A 21,007-nucleotide genomic window follows, 5' to 3' on the forward strand; every position below is an offset into this window, starting at 1 on the left:
AACCTCCGTCGTAAGTTTTAGTCACTTTTGAATATTGCGGTTCAGTTCAGGGGTGCAAAAAAACACCTAGTTCATCGCTCTTCCCTTTGGTTTATCCTGGGTCCCTCACATCGTCACAAAGTGGGTGTTAGTTGTCGCCGCATCCCCCAGAATTTCCATCGTTCTGAACTTGAACAATTGGTTCATCAATGCGTCCATAAAGGAGCTTTTAGACCATCTCCATTAGGGTATGTTCACACGGTGACCAAAAACGTCTGAAAATACGGAGCTGTTTTCAGGCGAAAACAGCTCCTGATTTTCAGACGTTTTTGTAGCAACTCGCAGGGTTTTTTGCAGGCGGAAATTCTGCCTCAAAATTACGTTTGGAAGTTTGAGGCAGATTTTCCTCTTCCTGCACACCGATTTTCAAAATACGCTTTCTCTGCCTCCCATTGATGTCAATGGGAGGTTAGAGGCGTAACCGCCCAAAGATAGGGCACGTCCCTTCTTTCTCCCGCGAGCCGGTTTTACCGCTCGCGGGAAAAAGACGCCTCCACCTCCCATTGAAATCAATGGGAGGCATTTTCGGGCCGTTTTTAACGAGTTTTGCGGTTTCCGCGTCAAAAACCTAGTCAAAAAACTCTGTGTGAACATAGCCTAGTACTCCTTTGCTTCTCCAGAAATTAGGCCGGAACATATATTGGGAGAAGTTTGATGTTCATCCAGCTACTCCAAAAAATTTTCTGGGATTGCGAATATATTTTCTAGATATTTCGTTACCACTCCCAAGGCAGGCAAGAATCTTGGCAGCTACTGAATTTCTGTTGGTACCTCAACAGATTTCCATCAGAACCCTAATGAGAGCTTTTGGTCTAATGTCAGATGCAGTTCTTTGGTACTTACGGCCTCTTCAAACAGAGGTCTTGTGCCGGTGGGCCACAGCCACAAAGGAGCGCTTCCTGTCTCTAGAAAACCGTTGCTCCCTCAAATGGTGGAAGAATTTCAAAGACAGGAAGTCCATGTTCCAGTATCGCTGGATCCTGCCTACTACCAATGTGTCCCTACAGGGTCGGGGAGCCCAGTGCAAGGAGTCTGGTGTCTACAGGAGACACTTCTGTTTTTGAATCTGAGAGAACCCAGAGCAGTTCTCCAAGTTCTTCTAGATTTTGCTTCTCACAACAGAGGATGAGCAATGAAAATAAGATCGGACAACATGACATCTGTCCTTTATGTCACCAAACAGGGAGGCCCTCGATCTCTGGCGCTTCTCAGAGAAGTGGGAATGATGTGGTCATGGGCAGAGAAGAGTCTCACCAATCTATCTGCAGTCCCCATTCAGGGATCCCTGAATATTGTTCTCAACCGCGTGAGCTGGGGTCACTTAGTTCTGAGAGAATAGTCCCGGAGTCCAGAGATCTTCACTCAGATCACCCTCAGGTAGGGCTTGCCAGAGATAGATCTCATGGCAAAAAGGTTCAACTCCAAGGTGAAATACTCCACTCTTCTATCAGGAGGACAATCCCTTGGCAGCGGACGCTCTGTCCACACTTTGGAAGTTCAGGCTGGCCTACATATTCCCTCCAGTTTCCTTGCTACTGAGGGTATTGATGAAAAGCAGGCAAGACCAGGCTAGGGAAATAGCCATCTATTAACAAGGAGATAATACGCCAAGGAGGTTGTGGTTTACCCAACTCAGCTACATAAGTCAAGGGTGTTAAACCCCCCCCCCCCTGAAGAGAATCAGGGCGGATTCAGACAAACGTGATTTTCGTCCGTGCAGCCCGCGTGGTTTTCACGCGGGTCGCACGGACCTATGTTAGTCTATGGGGCAGTGCAGACAATCCGTGAGTTTTGCGCAGCGTGAGTCCGTTGCGTAAAACTCACGACATGTTCTATATTTAGGCGTTTTTTGCGAATCACGCACCCATTGAAGTCAATGGGTGCGTGAAAATCACGCGCACCACACGGAAGCACTTCCGTGGGACAAGCATTATTCACGCAACAGCAGTAAAAGAATGAATGTAAACAGAAAAGCACCACGTGCTTTTCTGTTTACAAGCATCCAAATGGATTGTCATAATGATGGCGGCTGCGCGAAAATCACGCAGCCGCGCATACATATGAACATGACACACGGAGCTGACACGCTGCTGCCACGCGCGCACGCAAAAAGCTCACGTTCATCTGAATCCGCCCTCAGCCTGACAGCCTGGAGATTGACCAGCGCCTATTGCTTTCTGATACAGTCTTAGGGCCAGTTCACACGTTGCATAAATACAGCGGAAAAATCATCTGTAATTACAAGACGTCAGACTCTGGTTTCACCATCCTGTCCTGACACAAGAGCAGCGCGTGAACCCTCCAATAATAATGAAGAAGAGATAACAGAATGCAGGTCCCGGCTTATATCTGCACATGAGATAATGATTAATACGATGACAGCAGGTTTATTACATGTCTGTGCCACAACGACACCTTCCAGTGAAATAGAAAGGACAATTTACAGAGATTCATTCCTATTATTTACTTAGAATCTGACATTGTCATGTGAGCCAAACTTGAAACAACTTTTCAGTTTTTTTAGGGTGTATAACATATCACTTTAATTTGTATATTAGAAAAAAAGGAAAAAATTCTGAACGTTAAAATATATATATTTTTCTTCATTTTTACTTTTGCTGGTAGTAACCGGCGTGCGCTTGTAAAGTAAAAAATGTATGTGCAGATATAGGAGAGACCATACTGGGGGGTTGGGAGACGGTACGGAAGAGTGTGATAAATGAGAGCTGGAGGGAAACCTATTTTAAGTTGATGCATTCAGCTATATATGGCTTTAATATTTTGCCTTCACAATCCTTCCCCGACCGCATTACAAGTTGTCCCAAGTGCAATACACCACTGACGAATTTATGGCATGGAGTGTGGGGGTGTGTACACACAAAACGATTTTGGGGGATGGTACAGAAATATATTGCGGATCATTGGAAAACGAACCTCCCAATGACGCCGCAAGCGCTACTATTCCATCAGGCGCGGCCGCCAGAGGAAGAGGGTGCTCGAGGGGTGAGATCACCTCCCCTGCTGGTGCACACGATTTTACTGGTGGCCTTGAGATGCCTCCTGAGTAAATGGCTGGAAACAGACACGCCGGGGTTAGAAATGATTGTGTCGCGGCTGAAACAGTTATTAGTTCTTGAGAGGGTGGAGGTGGAAAGACGGACGGAAACGGGAACCAAGAAGCTATTCGCTAAATGGCAAATATTCATAGAATCGCAGTGCACAGCAGCCGAGGTAGTGGAAATTGTTAGGCCCTTCCAGTACACAAAGTGGTATTACACGCAGCTCTTGGCAGGCACTTTAGGGGGGTTACAACTCTGAATCAGCTGGAGGAAAAAGGATGAGTAGAAACTTATTAATGACCTAGGTTGTGTCGGGGTTGGGGGAAGTCATGCTTTCGGTCCATCTGAAGATAGACAATTATGTCATGATTATATGTTTATATGTTATGTTGAATTGAATTCAAAGTTAATCCCATGACAGTTGAGTGCTGCGCGCTCATGATGTAACTCTTACGTGAAATGTTTGTAAGAAAATGTGAAAACTGATAATAAAAAGGATATTTAAAAAAAAAAAAAAGTATGTGTGTGTGTGTATATACATACATACATACATACATACATACATACACACACACACACATTTTCATAAATAGGTTGTCTGGTTTAGAAGATTACGGGGTTATTACATTTGTTCAACCACACGCTCAAAGAAACCTTAAGTTTCGAAAATAAAAAAAAGTTGGTTTTCCAGATTCCTTCATTTCTTGCAGGGTTGGGGTAGAATTATTCGCAGCTTCCTAAACCATATTCTATTTTTGTAGGTTTGTACAATATTTAAACACAACCCCGTCTTTTTAGGGGGGAGGGGGATGTTCACTGGCCCACATTTACTCAGTAGTTAGCGTAACTTGTGCCCAAAAAAAGTTGACGTGTGACAAGTTTGCGGTATGAGAAAAGACGGCCTGGTCTCCGGGGAGATTTAGTTTAGGCCACATTTATAAAGTAAACTCAGATCGGCAGCTCCTAATAATGTCAAGCGTAGATTTGATTATCTGCCTATCAGAGGAAATTAATTAGGAGGCAAATTTAATGCAAATTATTCCAACTGTCTCCTTTACTCAGACTGGCATAAGACGTGCCAGCAGTGTTCCCTATAAGGTGCGCGGCTGCACACCTTCCACGGTCCGCCCCGCTCACTGAAGTTTAAAGCCCACGCACTGGCATGGGCAGATGCCGTGGCGTCACTAGCACCTGAGGGGGCGCCAGTGCCAGCGATAGCCACCTGTATATGCGTGTGCAAAAGTCACTTAACAGCTCCGTGTGGCAGCAGCATATGATGCGCGGCTGCGTGCTTTTCGCGCAGCCGGTGTCATTATGACACTCCGTTTGGATGTTTGTAAACAGAAAAGCACGTGGTGCTTTTCTGTTTTCATTCATAGTTTTACTGCTGTTGCGCAAATCACGCGCGTCTGAAGTGCTTCCGTGTGCTGCGCGTGATTTTCACGCACCCATGGACTTCAATGGGTGCGTGATGCGCGAAATACGCACAAAGAACGAACATGTGACTTTTACGTAGCGGACTCACGCTGAGTAAAAATCACGCACACGTCCGCACGGCCCCATAGACTAATATAGGTCCGTGCGACGCGCGTGATTTTCACGGACGTAATTCCCGTTCGTCTGAAAAAAGCATTAGAGACCATTGTATACCAGTCTTAAGTAAATTGCCAAAATGTATTATCTGATCACATTCCAGTGAAGAGTGGCCCACATTTTCTAAGACTGGTGGTAGTTGTAGTAATTTATTAAAAGTCTAACGCAAATGGTGCAAATTTTGTCAAAGCGTAACTAACTTTTGGGCATGTCCTAGTAAGGCTCTGTTCACACACTTAACAAAAAACAGCTGAAAATATGGAGTGTTTTTCAGGGGAAAACAGCTCCTGATTTTTTTTTTTTAATCAAGCATTTTTTCTATTGAGTCAATGAAAAACGGCTCCAAAAACAGCTCAAGAATTGACGTACTTTTTTACAAGGCTTTTTTTAAAAAATTTTATGCGGCAGTTTTTAAAAACGGCCGCGTAAAAAACGCATCGTGGGAACGGAACGCCATTGAGCAGGTGTTTGGAGGAGTTCAGCCCCCGCATTTTTAGCAGTTTTTCAGCCCGAAAAACGGCTGAAAATAGCTTGTGTGAACATACCCTGACATGTCAGAAGTTTTGATCGGTGGGGTCAGAGCACGGAAGAGGCACAGCGCTCACCTTCTTACGCTTTGTTTTAGCAATTGGTGGGAGTCTCCGTGCTCAGACCCCACCGAACAAAACTTCTGACATGTCACAAGATTTTAAACCCTCACTGTCCCACTAACGGCAGATGTTGGGGTGCCCATATAATACAGGATCGCACAGAGTGGGAGTCAATCTCCGCAATGGCTAGTACAGGGGAATTCCAGGGAACCCACGCCTAATAGGGCATATGGACAAGATTTGTCCCAAATGGACAAAGTCCAATAAAAGTACGTGCAGCCTCTCTTAAAAGGGGCGGTCTCATTAATCACAGGGATCTGCGATCAAAGTCTGTTTAGGGAGGGTCCATCCGCTTGGACTCCCACCGATCACTAGGACAAAGTGGTCACGGCAGAAGAAAAGCTCCCTCCTAAAGGGTCTCCTGTGGGCTCAGCTTTCTCTAGCGGCTGCACGGTAGGTCTATTATAGTCACCGGGCAGCCACGTGGTCTCTGGAGAGCTGACCCGACAGAAGATGAAGAGGCCTGGCACCACTTTACCATCATTTTTAACAAAAATTGTAGCATTGGATTCACTGTTGAGGGCAAATAGAAAAGACCAAGGACTCCGTATAGAATATTTAATACATTTTAATAGGTCAACAAACAATTTTTAATACTGACAAAGTTACAAAAGCAGCTTTAACAAGCGAGTTCTGGATGCGGTTTTGGTTTAAAAAAAGTTGAATGTGAACGCCAGGTCCCATTACCGATGAACTAGAGGGGCACCCTCACGTATGCAGATAGTTTCACCCGCAGAGCATTGCTCAGTGGTCTTGAAAATCATGGACACCTCCCCTCAACCACAAATGTGACAAGCCCCCCCCCCCCTTATTGCAGCTCATTGGTAATAGGGAGTCTTTAACAGATGGCAAGAGACCATGACGAATATTTTAATAATCTATGGGGACTGTATCAGTCCAATATACAATATATTTTAAGTGACAAACAGATGACAACCATTTAAAGACTCAGACAATGTCTATGGAAATTCAGCTTCTCAATGTCTAGCAGCTGGTGGCAAAGCCAAGACAAATGTGTCATATTTTTTTACTTTACAATCCGCCTGTACACACTGGATCTGGTTCACAACATGAATCTGAGCAAATCTGAAGGTGACGGACCACGAATAACAATCTATACTGCGAGTCTAAGAGAGACTTCGGACCTGTGGCTCTCCAGCCGCTATGAAGCTCTGCTGGGAGTTGTAGTTTCACAACAGATGGAGACCACTGGCCAGACACACAATCCGATTAGCAGGCGAGAACTAGAAGAGGGTGTTATACACGGGCTAATCTCTGAAGGTTATTGCTTTTCCCATGGATATCATGAATATATTACAAGATCAGCTGTTGCGATGCCGGATCCTCCGTAGGTCCTCTCGTCAGCATTGCTTGTGTAATATCAGCTGAATCCGGGACAGCAGAAAAACTATCAGGGCGGAAAGTGAAAAGTGCCATTGTTAGCGGCAGAACTGAATGGGTCGGGGAGAGAGGCGGGGGAGGGGGCAGCTGCTTATCTGGCACAGATCCGCAGTCACAAGTCACTCCTGACAAAGGTCACATGAACAAAGGAGGGGATTATTTTTTTTATATAAATGTCTCGACTTGCCCGAGTGATCAGCGCTGAGTATTTATACAGAACAGAGCAAACATTTTTTTTTCTTCTCAGTTTATATTTGTATTATATTTTAGTGGTGTCCCCGAGGCCTATTATAAGTGGGACTCCTAGTGAATCAGGGACTGAGGCCGTACAACCAGTTTCCATTTGAGCGGCCTTGTAAGTTCTTCTTAAGGCAGCCATACACATTGGATAAAACCTGACAGTTTCTACAGGATCGGACTCTTATCTAATGTCTATGGGGGTGTCCGGACTCTTCCCCTCCTATGGCAGATGTCGGAGGAAGGATCGGGGTATTTTGGATCTGCTCTGTGATGTAAGAACGCAGGTAGTCAGGACAAGCTGTGATCTTCCCAGGCACGGATAATTGTTGGGGGTGGTTGTTCTTCAGAACGTTATCCTCCGGCGACTCGACAGGACGCGCGTTTCCAGGTTCAAAGTCCTTCCCGATCCGGTGTCTGGATTAGGTCGGTCCACTCCCAATTTCTGCAAGTTTCACTGGGTCACATTCAGTTCTAGTCATCAGGTTAACCCAGCGCTGACCTACTCCATGCAACGAGGTCGTACAGCAGCAGCCATAGTCCAGGCTGTCTGATAAGATAACTACTCCTGGCAAAGTGAAAGCCACGTGGAGTGTCCCCGGTCAAGGCCACAGTAAATAGAAGCAATAAAAGCACTTTGTTTTAGGATGTAAGCAGGGGAAGAGTGTGCGGTAGTGAAAGGGTGTTCTTAAAGGGTTGTTTTTACGGGAACAGGGGCATATATTTTTCTTAAATAACAAATCTATTCTTATATTAGAAAAATCCTATCAAAGCCTTAGAAATATACATATTATATGAGGGTTGCCCGCTTGCCCATCTATACCTTATAGTGGAGGAGAGTGGGGGGTGGGATCTCCCACTGCCGCCTCCCTAATATCTAGAGCTAATGAAAAGAGCCGCCTGACTCGTCTATGCGTTGGGCTTCTTTCACATCTGCGTCGGGGCTCCGTTCATGGGTTCCATCTGACCTTTCCGTCAGGGGAACCAATGAACGGAATCCAAACAAACCATAGGTTTCTGTTTGCATCACCGTTGATTTCAATGGTGACGGATCCGGTAATCACCTTTGTGTAAGGGTTCCGTCATTTTGCTGGAATCAATACTGTAGTCGACTGCGCTATTCATTGCGTCAAAATAACGGAACCCCTTACACAACGGTGACCAACGGAAACCATTTGCACCGGCTCTGTCACCATTGAAATCAATAGCGATACAAACAGAAACCTGTGGTTTCCATTTGTTTCTTTGGATTCCGTTCATTGGTTCCCCTGACGGAAAGGTCCGACAGAACGCCTGAACGGAGACCTGACGCAGATGTGAACGAAGCCTTAACTTGTTCATTCCTTTGGCCATAACACAGGATTGTGGGGAGGTCCTGGGATTCCCCCCCCCCCCGTGATCAGGCGACCGGGTGACTGTTCAGATGGCAAAACCCCATTCTTCTTTGCAGGGACACGGTGGCCATATACACACAATACAGCGGTGGTGACATGTTTATTTGGTCATGTGACATGTATGGACTATGTAAAGTTGCAGAGGTGCACAACGCCAACCCATGAACGATGACCATGTGGGCAACATGTCGCCACAGCTGTATTGCGGTGTTCCTCTAACAACGAATGGCGGTCTAGATCAGACAGAAATATTTTATTTTCCCATTAGTTACGTCCATACTGGCAGAGGGGGCTGTGTGGGGGGCCAGGGGCCGCAGTCAGTAGACATGGGGTCTCAATGCGGACAGTCCACATATATAGGGTAATAAAGGGATCCCATAGGACACGCCGGGCGGGCCAGGAATAGAGCAATCTGAAATGTTACGACCCGTTGCGGTTAGTGGGAGCCGGTCACTTGATCATCGCTCCTTTACTACGACACTTCCGGCACGTGGACTGGACGCGTCGGCCTGGTTTGTGGAATGAAGCCTAGGGTCGCAGCTGAGCCGCAACCTTTCCTTTCATTGCGACTCATATTGGCTTCTATGGGGAATGGTTAAGCTTTAACCCATTAACAACCAAAGGCTAAACTAGGGGGGGGGGGGGGGGGAATCTCTCTGGTAGCTCATATATTAGAAGCGCAAAAAACCGAGGCAGAGAGGGTCCTGGTGTTATATTTTGGGGGTCCTTGCAATCCAGAGTCCATAATCCTTAGACTAGAGCATGGGACCCCCCTCAAGGGCCAAAGTAAGTGTCCTAGAGGTGCCGGGAATTAATCCTGCTTTATCTCTCCTTTTAGTTCCCTCTTCACACGGGAATAGGGGCTGAGTGTGTCGTCCATTATAAAGTCATACAGCACCTTCACCCAGGAGGTATACTGCGGCAGGGGGTCATAGTATTCCGCCGCTATCTTCCGCACCTGAAAAAGAAACCAGATTGAAGCGAAGTTCTGAAGATCGTCATGTCACGTCAATAAAACAATCATTGTAGAAGGAAAAAAAAGTTCTGCAACTTTAGAATATACAATGTGCTTCAATTCCTCTGTTTTTTGGATCTCTGCTTGCTGTCAGTGAATATAAATGTTTTTGGTTTTTTTATATCTACATGAAACAACCCCGTTAAGAAAAGCTTTGTCCAGATTAGGACTATAATCTCAAGTGTTCGCAGAGCCTGAGCGTGTCAGTACGGAGAACATTGTATAGGTTTTGCCTGTACTGTACCTTTACGTCTCATGCCGTGTTCCACGTGACTATACAGCTGGGATTATGAAACCGCAGGCACAGATCTGCCGCTCTGATTATCGTGCAGGAGTAGTAATACCCCTAATCCCGGAGTACAATGCCTATCTGATAAGGAGTTTGAGGCGTTCACCTGGACGGGCCCCCAGGACACATAAAAGGGTTTCATTGTACACAGCTGCAGCGCTCGTCTGTCCTATATACAGAGATTTGATACTCTCAGAGCTGCAGTGTCGTCACATCATATACAAGCGCTGCCATACAGAACACTGACTATGGGTGGGACTCTACGACTTGGCCAAGACCCAAACATATCGCTGCGTAGGCCTATAAACTGCAGAGATGAATGTGAACCCACTGGCTGCAAAACTTCACAGCAAAGTTAGAGGAGCAGATCTTACGGTCATGCACCGCCCCTCTGGTCATGCACCGCCCCTCTGGTCATGCACCGCCCCTCTGGTCATGCACCGCCCCTCTGGTCATGCACCGCCCCTCTGGTCATGCACCGCCCCTCTGGTCATGCACCGCCCCTCTGGTCATGCACCGCCCCTCTGGTCATGCACCGCCCCTCTGGTCATGCACCGCCCCTCTGGTCATGCACCGCCCCTCTGGTCATGCACCGCCCCTCTGGTCATGCACCGCCCCTCTGGTCATGCACCGGGCATAACGCAGTGTTTTATTTTGCCCTGGAGTGTTCCTTTAAGTGTGAACCAGTCCTAACTTTTTGGGTTGTTTTCCATTGATATCTATGGAAGTTGCTGATTTTTTGATCTGACCCATTTGTCTTATATGGTCACTGTGCCCCTGGGACTGTGTTGCCCTTGGGTCTATGATACCCATCACTAGGTGTGCCCTCTGTGTAGAGATGAATAATAGAATATAATATCCTGCACTAGATGTAACACATATGATTCATAAGACATGAACTCTCCTGTCAAATAGGATTCATTTGAAAAGGGTTTCCCAGATTGACTGTAGAATGAAAAGTTCTCTAATTTTCTAATAAAGTATCAATTCTTCGCCGTTTCTAAGACCTCTGCTTTGCGTCAGGGAATGGAAACCTTCATGGTTTACCTCCAGAAGACGAGCGTGTGCTGGACACAGCTCTGACAACTGTACTGAAATGAGCCGTGCACTGGTGTGATCATCACGCGACAGATTGTCATAAATGTCTTCATTTACCGAAAGCAAGCAGAGATCTTGAAAACAGTAAAAAAAATAAAAATCTTGAACTTGGCCTTCATAGTTTACTGATGGGTTACTTTTCCTTGGCAGTATATAGTAACAAAGACAATAGAAAAACGGGAATAACTGCTTACCTGGGGTAGGTTCCTGCCTGGAACACTTGGGAAGTCGTGATGCTCGTTGTGGTAGCCAACATTAAATGTCAGGTAGTTTAACGGCCCGTAGTAGGAATAGGTCTCGTGTCCCTTTAAGAACATGTAATGTTCAGCGATAAAGTGTCCTGATATAGGATGAAGTCCAAGACCGAGGATGGACCCAACCAGCATGTAAACCACCGACTTCACACCCAGGAAATAGTAAACCACAGCGTCAAAGGAAAACTGCACCGCCAGGTTGATGAGTTCCAGGCGGGAAATGGGTTTGGGGTTGATACAAAGGGGCCGAATGGTGTAGAAGAGCGGCTGCAGGATGATCCACACCAGCTTCCTCAGAGAAGTGCAGAAAAACCAGCCCTCGAAATCGGTGGGAATGTCCACGTCGATGCCGTTGCCGCCCAGGTAGCGATGGTGGTCCATGTGGTATCTCTTGAAGGAAATGGAGTACGGAAGACCAATGGGCAAGTTGGCGAACATTCCAAAACAACGGTTCCACAAAGCCTTACTGTTTCCAAACGCACAGTTGTGGGAAATCTCGTGGATGGCCAGGGTCATCGAATGGCTGATGCAGCTTCCAAACACGTATGTCCAGAACATGAGCCACTTCCACTCCAGGTCCTTCACCAAGTAAAAGGCCAGAAACTGAGTGACGACCATCAACGTGACGATCCAGATGAGGTTAGAATCGGGTTTCATGAGCCTCTTTATCTCGGGATATTTGGCTACGGAGAAAACGGGAAACATGTTAGAAAAGGAGCTGGTGCAGTGTGGGGGTCTGGGTAGACCTGGGACATACCGGGCAACTAAGACTGACCCCGCTAATGCCCCCCAGTCAAGTCTACCAGTGACCTTTACATCAAAAATACTCTACTCACGAATAGGGTTCCCCAAAACCAGCCCTCAAGTTCCCCAACACGAGAACAGGATAAAGGGACCACCAGTTATAATAAATTTCTGGCCCCAGTTGGATTTATACCAGAGAAGTGAAGAAGCTTTACCTATGAGGTTGATAGAACGGTGGTCTCCAATGTGCTCCTCCCCAGCCATTGTCAAACTACACCTCCCAGCATTGGGCATGCTGGGAGTTGTTGTTTTGCAACAGACGAAGAGGAGCACGTTGGAGATCACTGTGATGGGAGGCGAGGAACCGATCTTAAAATTATGTGGTCTATGTAAAAACGTTCACCTCCGATAAGCGAACCCCATTATGGGGAACGGCAGGGATCCATTTTTTTTTTTCTAGGAGGAGAACATAACACTATAGCATTACAGAGCAGCGTACCTGCGTACACAAACATAGCGAGCATGCCCTACCAGTCCACTAGATAAAACCGATGTGTGGCGGCTGTGATGTGAGGTACGCCAGTCTTATCGCTGACGAGCGATTTCGATGAGGAAAAAAACCCACTCGTGGGAAAGAGAGTCATGGTCATTCTTCAGGCGTTTCAGTCTCCGACCTCCCATTGCGTTTTTTGCCCGTGGCGCTCCATAGCAAACAGTGCAGGCGGGTAAAAATCTGCCTCAGGCTATGTTCACACGGAGTATTTTGCAGGAGGAAGATCTGCCTCAAAATTCCGTTTGGAAGTATGAGGCAGATTTTCCTCTCCCTGCACGCCGATTTTCGCCAAGTTTTTCACGGCATTTTTCGCCAGCGGCCATTGAGCTCCGCGGCCATAAAACACAGCGAAATACGCTTTCTCTGCCTCCCATTGAAGTCTGAACTATTACAATATGGCGTTAATTAACCCGCACAGCGTGGTCATCTCATCTTCCGCAAAAAAATGGTTTAAAGTCTTATGGACCTCATTATAAAAACCACAGCTCGCTCTGCAAAAAAAAAAAAAAAAAAAACACACGCACTCGTGCAGCTAAAATCGACTGAAAAAAAAAAAGTTCTGGCTCCCAGAATATGACGTCATAAAACAATTTTACATTTTTTAACCACCTTTTCCTGGTAAAAATAGTAACACAAAAAAAACGACATAAATTGGGTTATCGCCGTAGTCGTATTGACCCGCAGAATAAAGTTAACGTGTATTTTTAACCGCATGGCAAACGCCGTAAAAACTAAACCCCAAAAAAATGCGGAATCAGTTTTTTTTTCTCCATGTCCCAGTACATTATATGATACAATAAAAGGTGCCGTAAAAAACTAGGACTTGTGACGGGTGAGGGGCTATAGACTTCCGGTGCAGCGCACACAGCCTATGGTTTTGTCTGCATCGTCTTTTATTCCATGAGTTTACCGTAGACGTCGTTTCCGCTGTAAACCTCACGGACTATTTCAGTCCGAATGCAAATTCCTGCCGCACAAAAGCTCAAGTATAAAACAGACGCACAACGTTTACTGCAAGTCACAATAGTGTATACAACGATACGAGCCGGAGACACAGGGGACCCCCGGGGGGGGGGTAGCTGACAAACACTCTCCTATATCTAGGGAATTCATAGGCGGTCACAAGAACTCGCGAGGCTAAAATATGACTAATGGCGTCATTTCCGGCATTACTGGTTAGAAGAGCGATGACCTCACACAGGTACTGCGCTAAGCACCGCATTGGACAGAAGGAGGCTGCCGCGCCATCACCCACCATCGCATCGGAAAAACCTAGTGACGCTACAGCATCCCCTATGAAAACAGAGCAGCTCTCCTTTCTGATTGGTTGAGAGAGAGAACAGATCGCCGCATCCACAGGATGTTCATAAGAAGGTAATTGTGGACACGAAATTGTCTTCCCATCATTTGAATATAATGGACGCCACGAATTGTCATTTGCTGGGGCCTTTTAGCCGATGTAGCAGCACCTACTGGCTGGTCTACAATGAGGCATCTACTTAACACTTTTGCTGCCGCCACAATTTTCATGCTTTTCACGTACACATATAAAAACTGAATTACAAAATTTTTTAAAAAAAATACATTACACCCCAATACACATTTTATGAACAGGTGCCCCCAAAACATTGTAAAAAACGCCACCCAGCACTTTAAAATCATGGCCGCCTCCATGCAATTCTGCATTAGGCTACATGCACACGTTGCGTATTTTGCTGCGGAAAATATGCACCAAAACAGCAGCAATACGCAGGAAATTCGCAGGTAAACACAGTTTTTCAATGCGGTTTTTGGCGCGTTTTCATGTAGCGGATTTTGTTGTGATTTTCCTCAGCACTAGGCGGATACAATTCACAAGTGGAAACGCAAGATAAATTGACATGCTGCGAACAATCTGCACCGGAGGTCAATTTACGTGCAGAAAAATACCGCAGCGTGTGCATGAGATTTCCTGGAATCTCAGACTATGCTGGTGCTGTATTATATTGCGGATTTGCCACAGGCAAATACACACGACAAAACCGCACGTAACACGCATCGTGTGCATTGACCCTTAAAGGGTAACAGTTATAGCAGAGCCGGATATGCACAATTCCTCCTAAATATAAAAGTTCAGGACGTGCAGTTCTCATACATGATCCCCCCAGCCTTATGACAGACAGGACATATCATTTCATTGGTAAGAGGGGTGATAACATGAAGTTCCTGTATCGCCCCCTTGAGGTCACTGGGGGCTGTACAGGGGAGAGACGTTAGTAACAGGCTGTGGTCACTCCTCCTGCTCTCACTCGCAGCTCCCCCCTCCCTCCCCTACACAGACACAGAACCAGGGAGTAGAAGATTTCATCCTGCTCCCCGACTTCAAACAAATGCTACATCCGAAATATTCCGCCTGCTTAACCCCTTCGATGCCATGGTCAACAGCGACCGCAAAGCGTAGAGCGCTAGAATGAGGGAGAAAGAAAAATAAAGTTATGGTTCTCAGAATATGGCGACAAATTTTTCTCTTTATAAAAGTGGTAAAACATAAAAGACTATATAAATGGTTTCGCTCTAATCGCATCGACCCGTAGAATAAAGGTAACATGTCGTTTTTACCGCCCAACGGACGCCGGCAAACAAGCCCTCATAAGGCTAAACAGACGGATAAATAAAAAAGTATCTTGGGAGGTGGGGGGAAAAAAAAAGAGACTATGGAAAACCAAAAATGTACCCAAACCCTGTTCTAGTGTATATACTGTATACTGTGTGTAACCGACCTCACATGAAACCTGAGCGCGCGGAACTTACTGTTCAAATATTGAAAAGCGACACTTGAGAACCGAACTGAAGTCACAAGGAACGCCGAGCAATAACACGAGGGGAAAACGTACACAATGCTGTGAATGAGGAAAAAGAAAGTAGTGACCCCGACAGGAAGGAAGGTGCACGCGGGGCCGTGCCGGGCCACGAGTGACTGACAGGTGGACAACGCCGTCACAGACAAGGAGAGAGGATAAAGAGACGCTGACATTACAGTCTGACCTCCAGGTCTGACCCGTGAAATGCAACCTATTGTTCTCTGCTATCAGCCGTAACTGTAGTGTCTCTCAATGGAGATGAGTGACAGGACGACCAGAAATCTCGCTGCCCCCCCCCCCCCCATGTCACATCTCCAGTGCTGAGAACCTTCCATGGCAATTTTTATTTTAACCCTTTTAATACCAAGAGGCATTTGGGGACCCAAATGACCAGACACTTTGTTTCCCCATATTTGTCCTATAACCAGATCCGCCACAACATCCTCCGTTACATTTATCACTATTGTACAAGCGTTGGTTCCGATAAGAAGCACGGCTCTGGATTAAACCCTCTTAAAGGGGACGTCTACGTTGGACAATCCCTTTTTGTTTGACGGTACCTATAAGCCGATCCCAGGGTGTCCTGTTGCTGGGATCTCCAGCGATCAACTGTAATCTAAGGGGGGAACCGGCAGCAAGTGATCAATTCTCCTGCAGCGCTGCCACAGGAGAAACGAAGCATTACACGTTAAAATCGTTAGCCGTGTAATGTATGGACGTGCCGGGTCCTCCAAAAAGTTTTACTATTGTTGATTTGGGCCCAAATCAATCAATCATTTGTCAAAAAGAACAATGTTTGCCACTTTGAAAAGTTCTAGAAAATAATAAAAAAAGGCGTGGCTTAAAAAGCTCAAAAAAAAATAAAAAATTAGATATATTGTAAACCAAGAAGAAAAGTATCTAACATGTTTGGCAAGGCACAACTTTGATAAATTTGGCGCATCTTTTGATGACCTAGTCTAAGTTTAGGCCCGGCTCACATCTGCTTTGGAGCCTCCATGTCAGATCCACCCAAAAAATTACGGAAAAAATAGCGTGGCTCGCTGCGCTAATATTTCTAGTCAATGGCTTTCGTCGGGCGCCGATGGGGTTCGTCGTATAATAAAACCAGCGCTTCCGGTATTATTGGAAAGACCGACGCAGATGTGAACGCAGCCTTACACGGTCTGAATGTTAGACCACCTTAGTAAACCTGCCCCTCTATCTAATACATGGGGGTCCTGTCCGGCAGACCCTCCTCTATGAACTCAAAATTGTCTTTCTAACCCAGACAAGCCTTTTAATGAAACCTTTAAAGTGGCACACTGCAGGTTATTAAGGGGTTAATCATAGTAAGCGATGGCCCCAACCTCACATGGGTTAGTCCCCTAGGCCCCTGCTCGGATATACAGTAATCCAGCCCGTCAGGACTCCGCGCCGATCGTCCCACCTGACAGGTACGCACGCCGGACCAGACTTGTTGAGTCAGACTTCTCCAGTAAACGTCTCTGCCAGGAAGTCTCCTCCACCAGCTTCAGATACCGTTCCCTGGGGCAAGACATTCTGAGACGAGCCCGCTACCCACTGATCACAGGAGACGCACAGCGTGGCGGGCGACACCAGCTGAGGGCACGCTCACACTACACACGTGTGTACTGTACCCGAGTGTGGCCCTCATTACTGAACGTAATCCTCCAGAGCTTCGCTCTGATCTACCCGCATAAAGGGCGGACCTGCTCCGCTGTATAAATACAGATCACATGGACATATACAGACAACCGAAACATGGCACATCCAGAACAACGTGGTATACCACGCAAGAGCTGATTACAGGACAAAGACCACCCTATGTCATGCTCCGCCCCCTGCACTAGACAAACAATGTATCAATTTTACCTGGAGTGTCCCATTAAGGACTTAAAGGGACACTCCAGGTAAAAACGATATAGTGTTAAGTTTAGTGGAGGGGGCGGAGAATGACACAGGGTGATCTCTGGTGATCTTTCAATGCCTGCAGGGGCCCAGGCCACTTCCTACAGTAAAGGAATGAATGAGTCACAACTACGGGTGGATTTCCCATATACTGTTATTGCACAGGGACCCTCGTCAATTTGTCCATCTCTGGTCTCCGTGTCATGCTCCGCCGGCCTGCACTACAAAGAACACAAAGTATCAGTTTTGCGTGGAATGTTCCTTTAAGTGGCCTCCAACTCCCAACGGTCAGAGGATGCTGACACTTATAGTTTTGCAACAGCTGGCGAGGCCATCACCTTTGGTTTACAATTTTCCATCACCGTTTATTGAGGAGCTCCCCAAAAATTGCAGATTGTAGTGGACCACGGCAACCAATCAGAATCCTGCTTACATAGGTCTATGGCCCCTTAGGAAATGAAAGTAGACATTTGATTGGCTGCTACGGGCAACCACTCTACTTTTACCGTGCCCTGATATATCTCCTGCATACTACGTAACATAACATCCAACATGTCGCCACTAGACGAGGAGGAGAGCGCCCAGGACGGAGTACAGAAAACAGCCGGTAGACATGATGTAACAGTACTGGTCGCCCCCTCACATCCTCCCGGTATGTGCAGGACATGACTCCACTCACCCAGGATCTCCTTCCGGCGGTCAGCGTGCGGCTGGTCGGTGTACACCCATTCGAAGTCCTCCCTGGCCACCTTGTTCCCCATGACTGCGGTGTGAGCGCTGTACAGAGCACCGGACACTACGCACTGCCACAACCGCTACACCGAACACACCACGCTCTGACACGCCCACACTGACAGACAGGCCGGAAAGCCACGCCCCAAACAGTGCGCGAAGGGGTGTGGTTATATAAACCACGCCCAACTCATACAAGTATCGTGACTTGCGTAGAGGGGGGGGAGTGCGAGAAGCTGTGGATGATGGGGGGGCACCACGCCCTGTATGATTGGGGGGAACCTGAGGAAGAAGCAGTTGTTGTCCAATCAACTTGCTGGAAGTATGACCGTAACCACGCCTCTTAGCCATATAAGGGCATAATGAGGGCAACAGGCTACAAATAACGGTCCAGGGTGTGGCCCGCTGTCATGTACGTGGTGGCATTCTTGTAAGGGCTGCAGCTACTAATATACTTTCTGTTTATTACAATTTTCAATACCTCTGCTTGCTGTCAGTGAGTGTAAACACTATAGATAAGGTCATAGTGGTTGATGACGCTGGACGAGTATGATCATCATGAGGGGAGGACGCTGTCGCATCAAGATGAGTATACACATCATGCTGATCGCGCGGGCGCAGCAAGTGTGTCCGTGAAATCAGGAGTGGCGCAACGGCTGCAATGCAAAAAAAACGCCCATACTTACCCTCTGACGTCCTGCAGACCGGCCTCCTGGAATGACGTTTCGTCCCATGTGACCGCCGCAGTCTGTGATTGGCTGCAGAAGTCACATGGAATGAAACGTCTTCCCAGCGGGCCGGTCTGGACGAAGCAGAGAATTCTGGGTAAGTATAAGATTTGTGTGAGTTGCGATTTTTGCGGTGGAATCGCAGCTTTTACCTCCCTATTAAATTCAATGGGGAAATACCGTAACAGAAAAGCAGCGATTACGCAAATACAATTGACATGCTGCGGATTTAAAAAACGCACCGCAGGTCATTTTCTGAGCAATCTTTCCGCTTATCATTTATGGAGCGTGTGGAGGAGATTTGTTATCCGCTCTGACGCTACTGTATTATGCTGCCGATTGTCCGCGACAGAATACGTATTGTTTACGTTACGTGTGAACTTACCCTAACGGCGGAGATCAGGGAAACCTGATCTCTGCCGTTAACCCCTTTAATGCTGCAATCAACACTAATCGCAGCATTCAAAGGGGGACCTCCCTCTGATCGCATCACAGGGAATCCCTGTGACACAATCGAGGAGCATACCATATATGGACAGACAGCCCGGGGTCCGTTGAATGACTTCTTAGTACACAGGCCTATGTCCTGGTCTATAGCTACAGTATATGCCGTACATTAAAGTTCAAAAATCAAAATTGAAAATCTCCCTATGGTATAAAAAAAAAAAAAAAATATTATATTCAAAAAATTAAAATTAAAAAAAATACACAAACGCACATTTTTTACAATAAATACACGTTATTGAACATAAAATATTATACATATATCTGGTATTGTGACGACCGTAATAACCTGCACCACAAATTTATGGCATCATTTAGGATGATCGTGTATGAGGTAAAAAGCAAAAAATTGAAAACTGCTTTTTCTTACGGCCGCGGTCACGGACCGCGACCTTCACTTACCTGCCTCCGCAGATCTTCCTCTTCCTGTCGGCGACTTCCTCCCCCAGAGACATCAGCACATGCGCAAAATTGGCGCGATCCTTAAGGGGTTAAAAGCATGATGCCAGGAATACAACACATGACCACTAAGCCTTCTGATTGGCTGCCCGCACATAAACGATCACTGGGAGCGTCAGCGATGGATCGCCGGGAGGAAGGATCGGGGAGCACTGATTGTTTTTTTATTTCAGAACATTTGCTGTTATTAATAGAACATTTTTAACCACCGGGATAAACCCTTTAAAAGCAACTTTTTATTTCTGTTTTTTAGGATGAATCTTATGAACTCTGACCGCAGCAATCAACAATGGAGAGGTCAGATTATTACGGGCCGCAGCTTTATTTCCTCAGGAAGAGTCGGAGTATTTTCTAGAATCCCTTTGTATATTTTATCCGCGCGCGCCTCCCGATTCCTGCTGATCCAGTAAATAAATATCAAGGCCTCGTACAAAAAGAAAGGCCGCATGAAATCTGATACCGATCCCAGCGGAAAGTCACCGAAATGATTGGTCCTCCCGTTTAGATAAGTGTTATATTGGCTTCGTTCGCAGATAAGGGAAGGGTTAATGAGGAACTCTAAACCTAGAAGTGATTGCGAAAAAATAAGAACAGAAAGTAAATACTTACATTCCAAGGGGGTGGGGCATATGCAGAATTTGCATTAAAAGGGGATGTGGCCAGACAAAACAAGGTGTGGCTTAAAATGTCCCGTGACTTGGGATTCAGAAGGGCGTGGCTTAAATAAAGGGGTGTGGTTTTGATTCCCTGTTAATAATTGCAGTCAATAGATTAGGGGATGGCATCTACAAAGAAAGCCTAAGCCCCTTTTCCCAAACCTACTGGTCTGTCATAGTATAATCCCTTGGCAAGATCCGCCGTATACGTACGAGGGATGTTGCCGGTGTATGTATGGTGCGGCCGGGATCAGTGATAAGTCTGATCCTGGCCGTTTAATCACTTTGATGCTGCGGTCAATAGCAACCATGGCATCTAAGTGGTTAGACAGAGGGGGGGCCTCCTCCCATCGTCTTTCCTGCGATACAGAATCGGGGGGATGATGGGCTGTCATGGCAGCTGGGGGGGCCTAATGAAGGCCCTCAGGTCTGCCATCTTAGTACTCCTATTAGGCCCTGCCAGAGGCAAGGCTTAAAGGGGTATTGCCAAAATAAACAATTATCACCTATCCACAGAATAATTGTATGATTGCTGGGGGCCCCTACCGTTCGCGAGAATGAATCCACCAGAGTCCCGAACCCCTAGATCCTCCTCACTGCACCGGCCACAGTGAGGAGGAGCTTGTATGGAGTGGCGGTGGAACAGGTTCAAGACCCACATTCTCGTGATCGATGGGGGTCCCTGCAATCAATTATTACCTATTTGTGGATAGGTGATAATTGTTGATTCTGGTGGTACCCCTTTAATAGGATAAGGCTTAAAGGACAATACACTGCAATACATATAAGTATAAAAAAATGAACATGATTTCGAACTATTACAATAAAACTATATTAATCCCGCACAGTTA

The 21,007-nt window shown here is 46.5% G+C and overlaps 1 protein-coding gene and 1 long non-coding RNA gene across 2 annotated transcripts; one reads left to right on the top strand and one right to left on the bottom strand.

The window, feature by feature from the left end:
- Positions 1 to 9,062: 9,062 nt before the first annotated feature.
- DEGS1 (delta 4-desaturase, sphingolipid 1) lies at positions 9,063 to 17,999 on the bottom strand. The gene is made up of 3 exons (XM_075864616.1): positions 17,757 to 17,999; positions 10,970 to 11,712; positions 9,063 to 9,331 (listed from the first exon to the last, which is right to left on the bottom strand). The coding sequence occupies exons 1-3, from the start codon at positions 17,836 to 17,838 to the stop codon at positions 9,185 to 9,187; spliced, it is 972 nt and encodes a 323-aa protein (XP_075720731.1). The 5' UTR covers positions 17,839 to 17,999; the 3' UTR covers positions 9,063 to 9,184.
- Positions 18,000 to 18,032: 33 nt separating this feature from the next.
- On the top strand, positions 18,033 to 19,963 carry LOC142761426 (uncharacterized). The gene is made up of 2 exons (XR_012883641.1): positions 18,033 to 18,239; positions 19,754 to 19,963. It is a non-coding gene; the product is annotated as an uncharacterized LOC142761426 (long non-coding RNA).
- Positions 19,964 to 21,007: the final 1,044 nt, after the last annotated feature.

This window comes from Rhinoderma darwinii, chromosome 4, assembly GCF_050947455.1.
Source record: "Rhinoderma darwinii isolate aRhiDar2 chromosome 4, aRhiDar2.hap1, whole genome shotgun sequence".
In the NCBI taxonomy this organism is placed as follows: Eukaryota; Metazoa; Chordata; class Amphibia; order Anura; family Rhinodermatidae; genus Rhinoderma; species Rhinoderma darwinii.

Coding starts and splice junctions, on each gene's coding strand:
- DEGS1 (XM_075864616.1), bottom strand. CDS start 17,838: ATGGGGAACAAGGTGGCCAGGGAGGACTTCGAATGGGTGTACACCGAC. Junction 11,713..17,756: donor CCGCCGGAAGGAGATCCTGG/GTGAGTGGAGTC, acceptor TTTTCTCCGTAG/CCAAATATCCCGAGATAAAG. Junction 9,332..10,969: donor CAGGCAGGAACCTACCCCAG/GTAAGCAGTTAT, acceptor TTTCTTTTTCAG/GTGCGGAAGATAGCGGCGGA.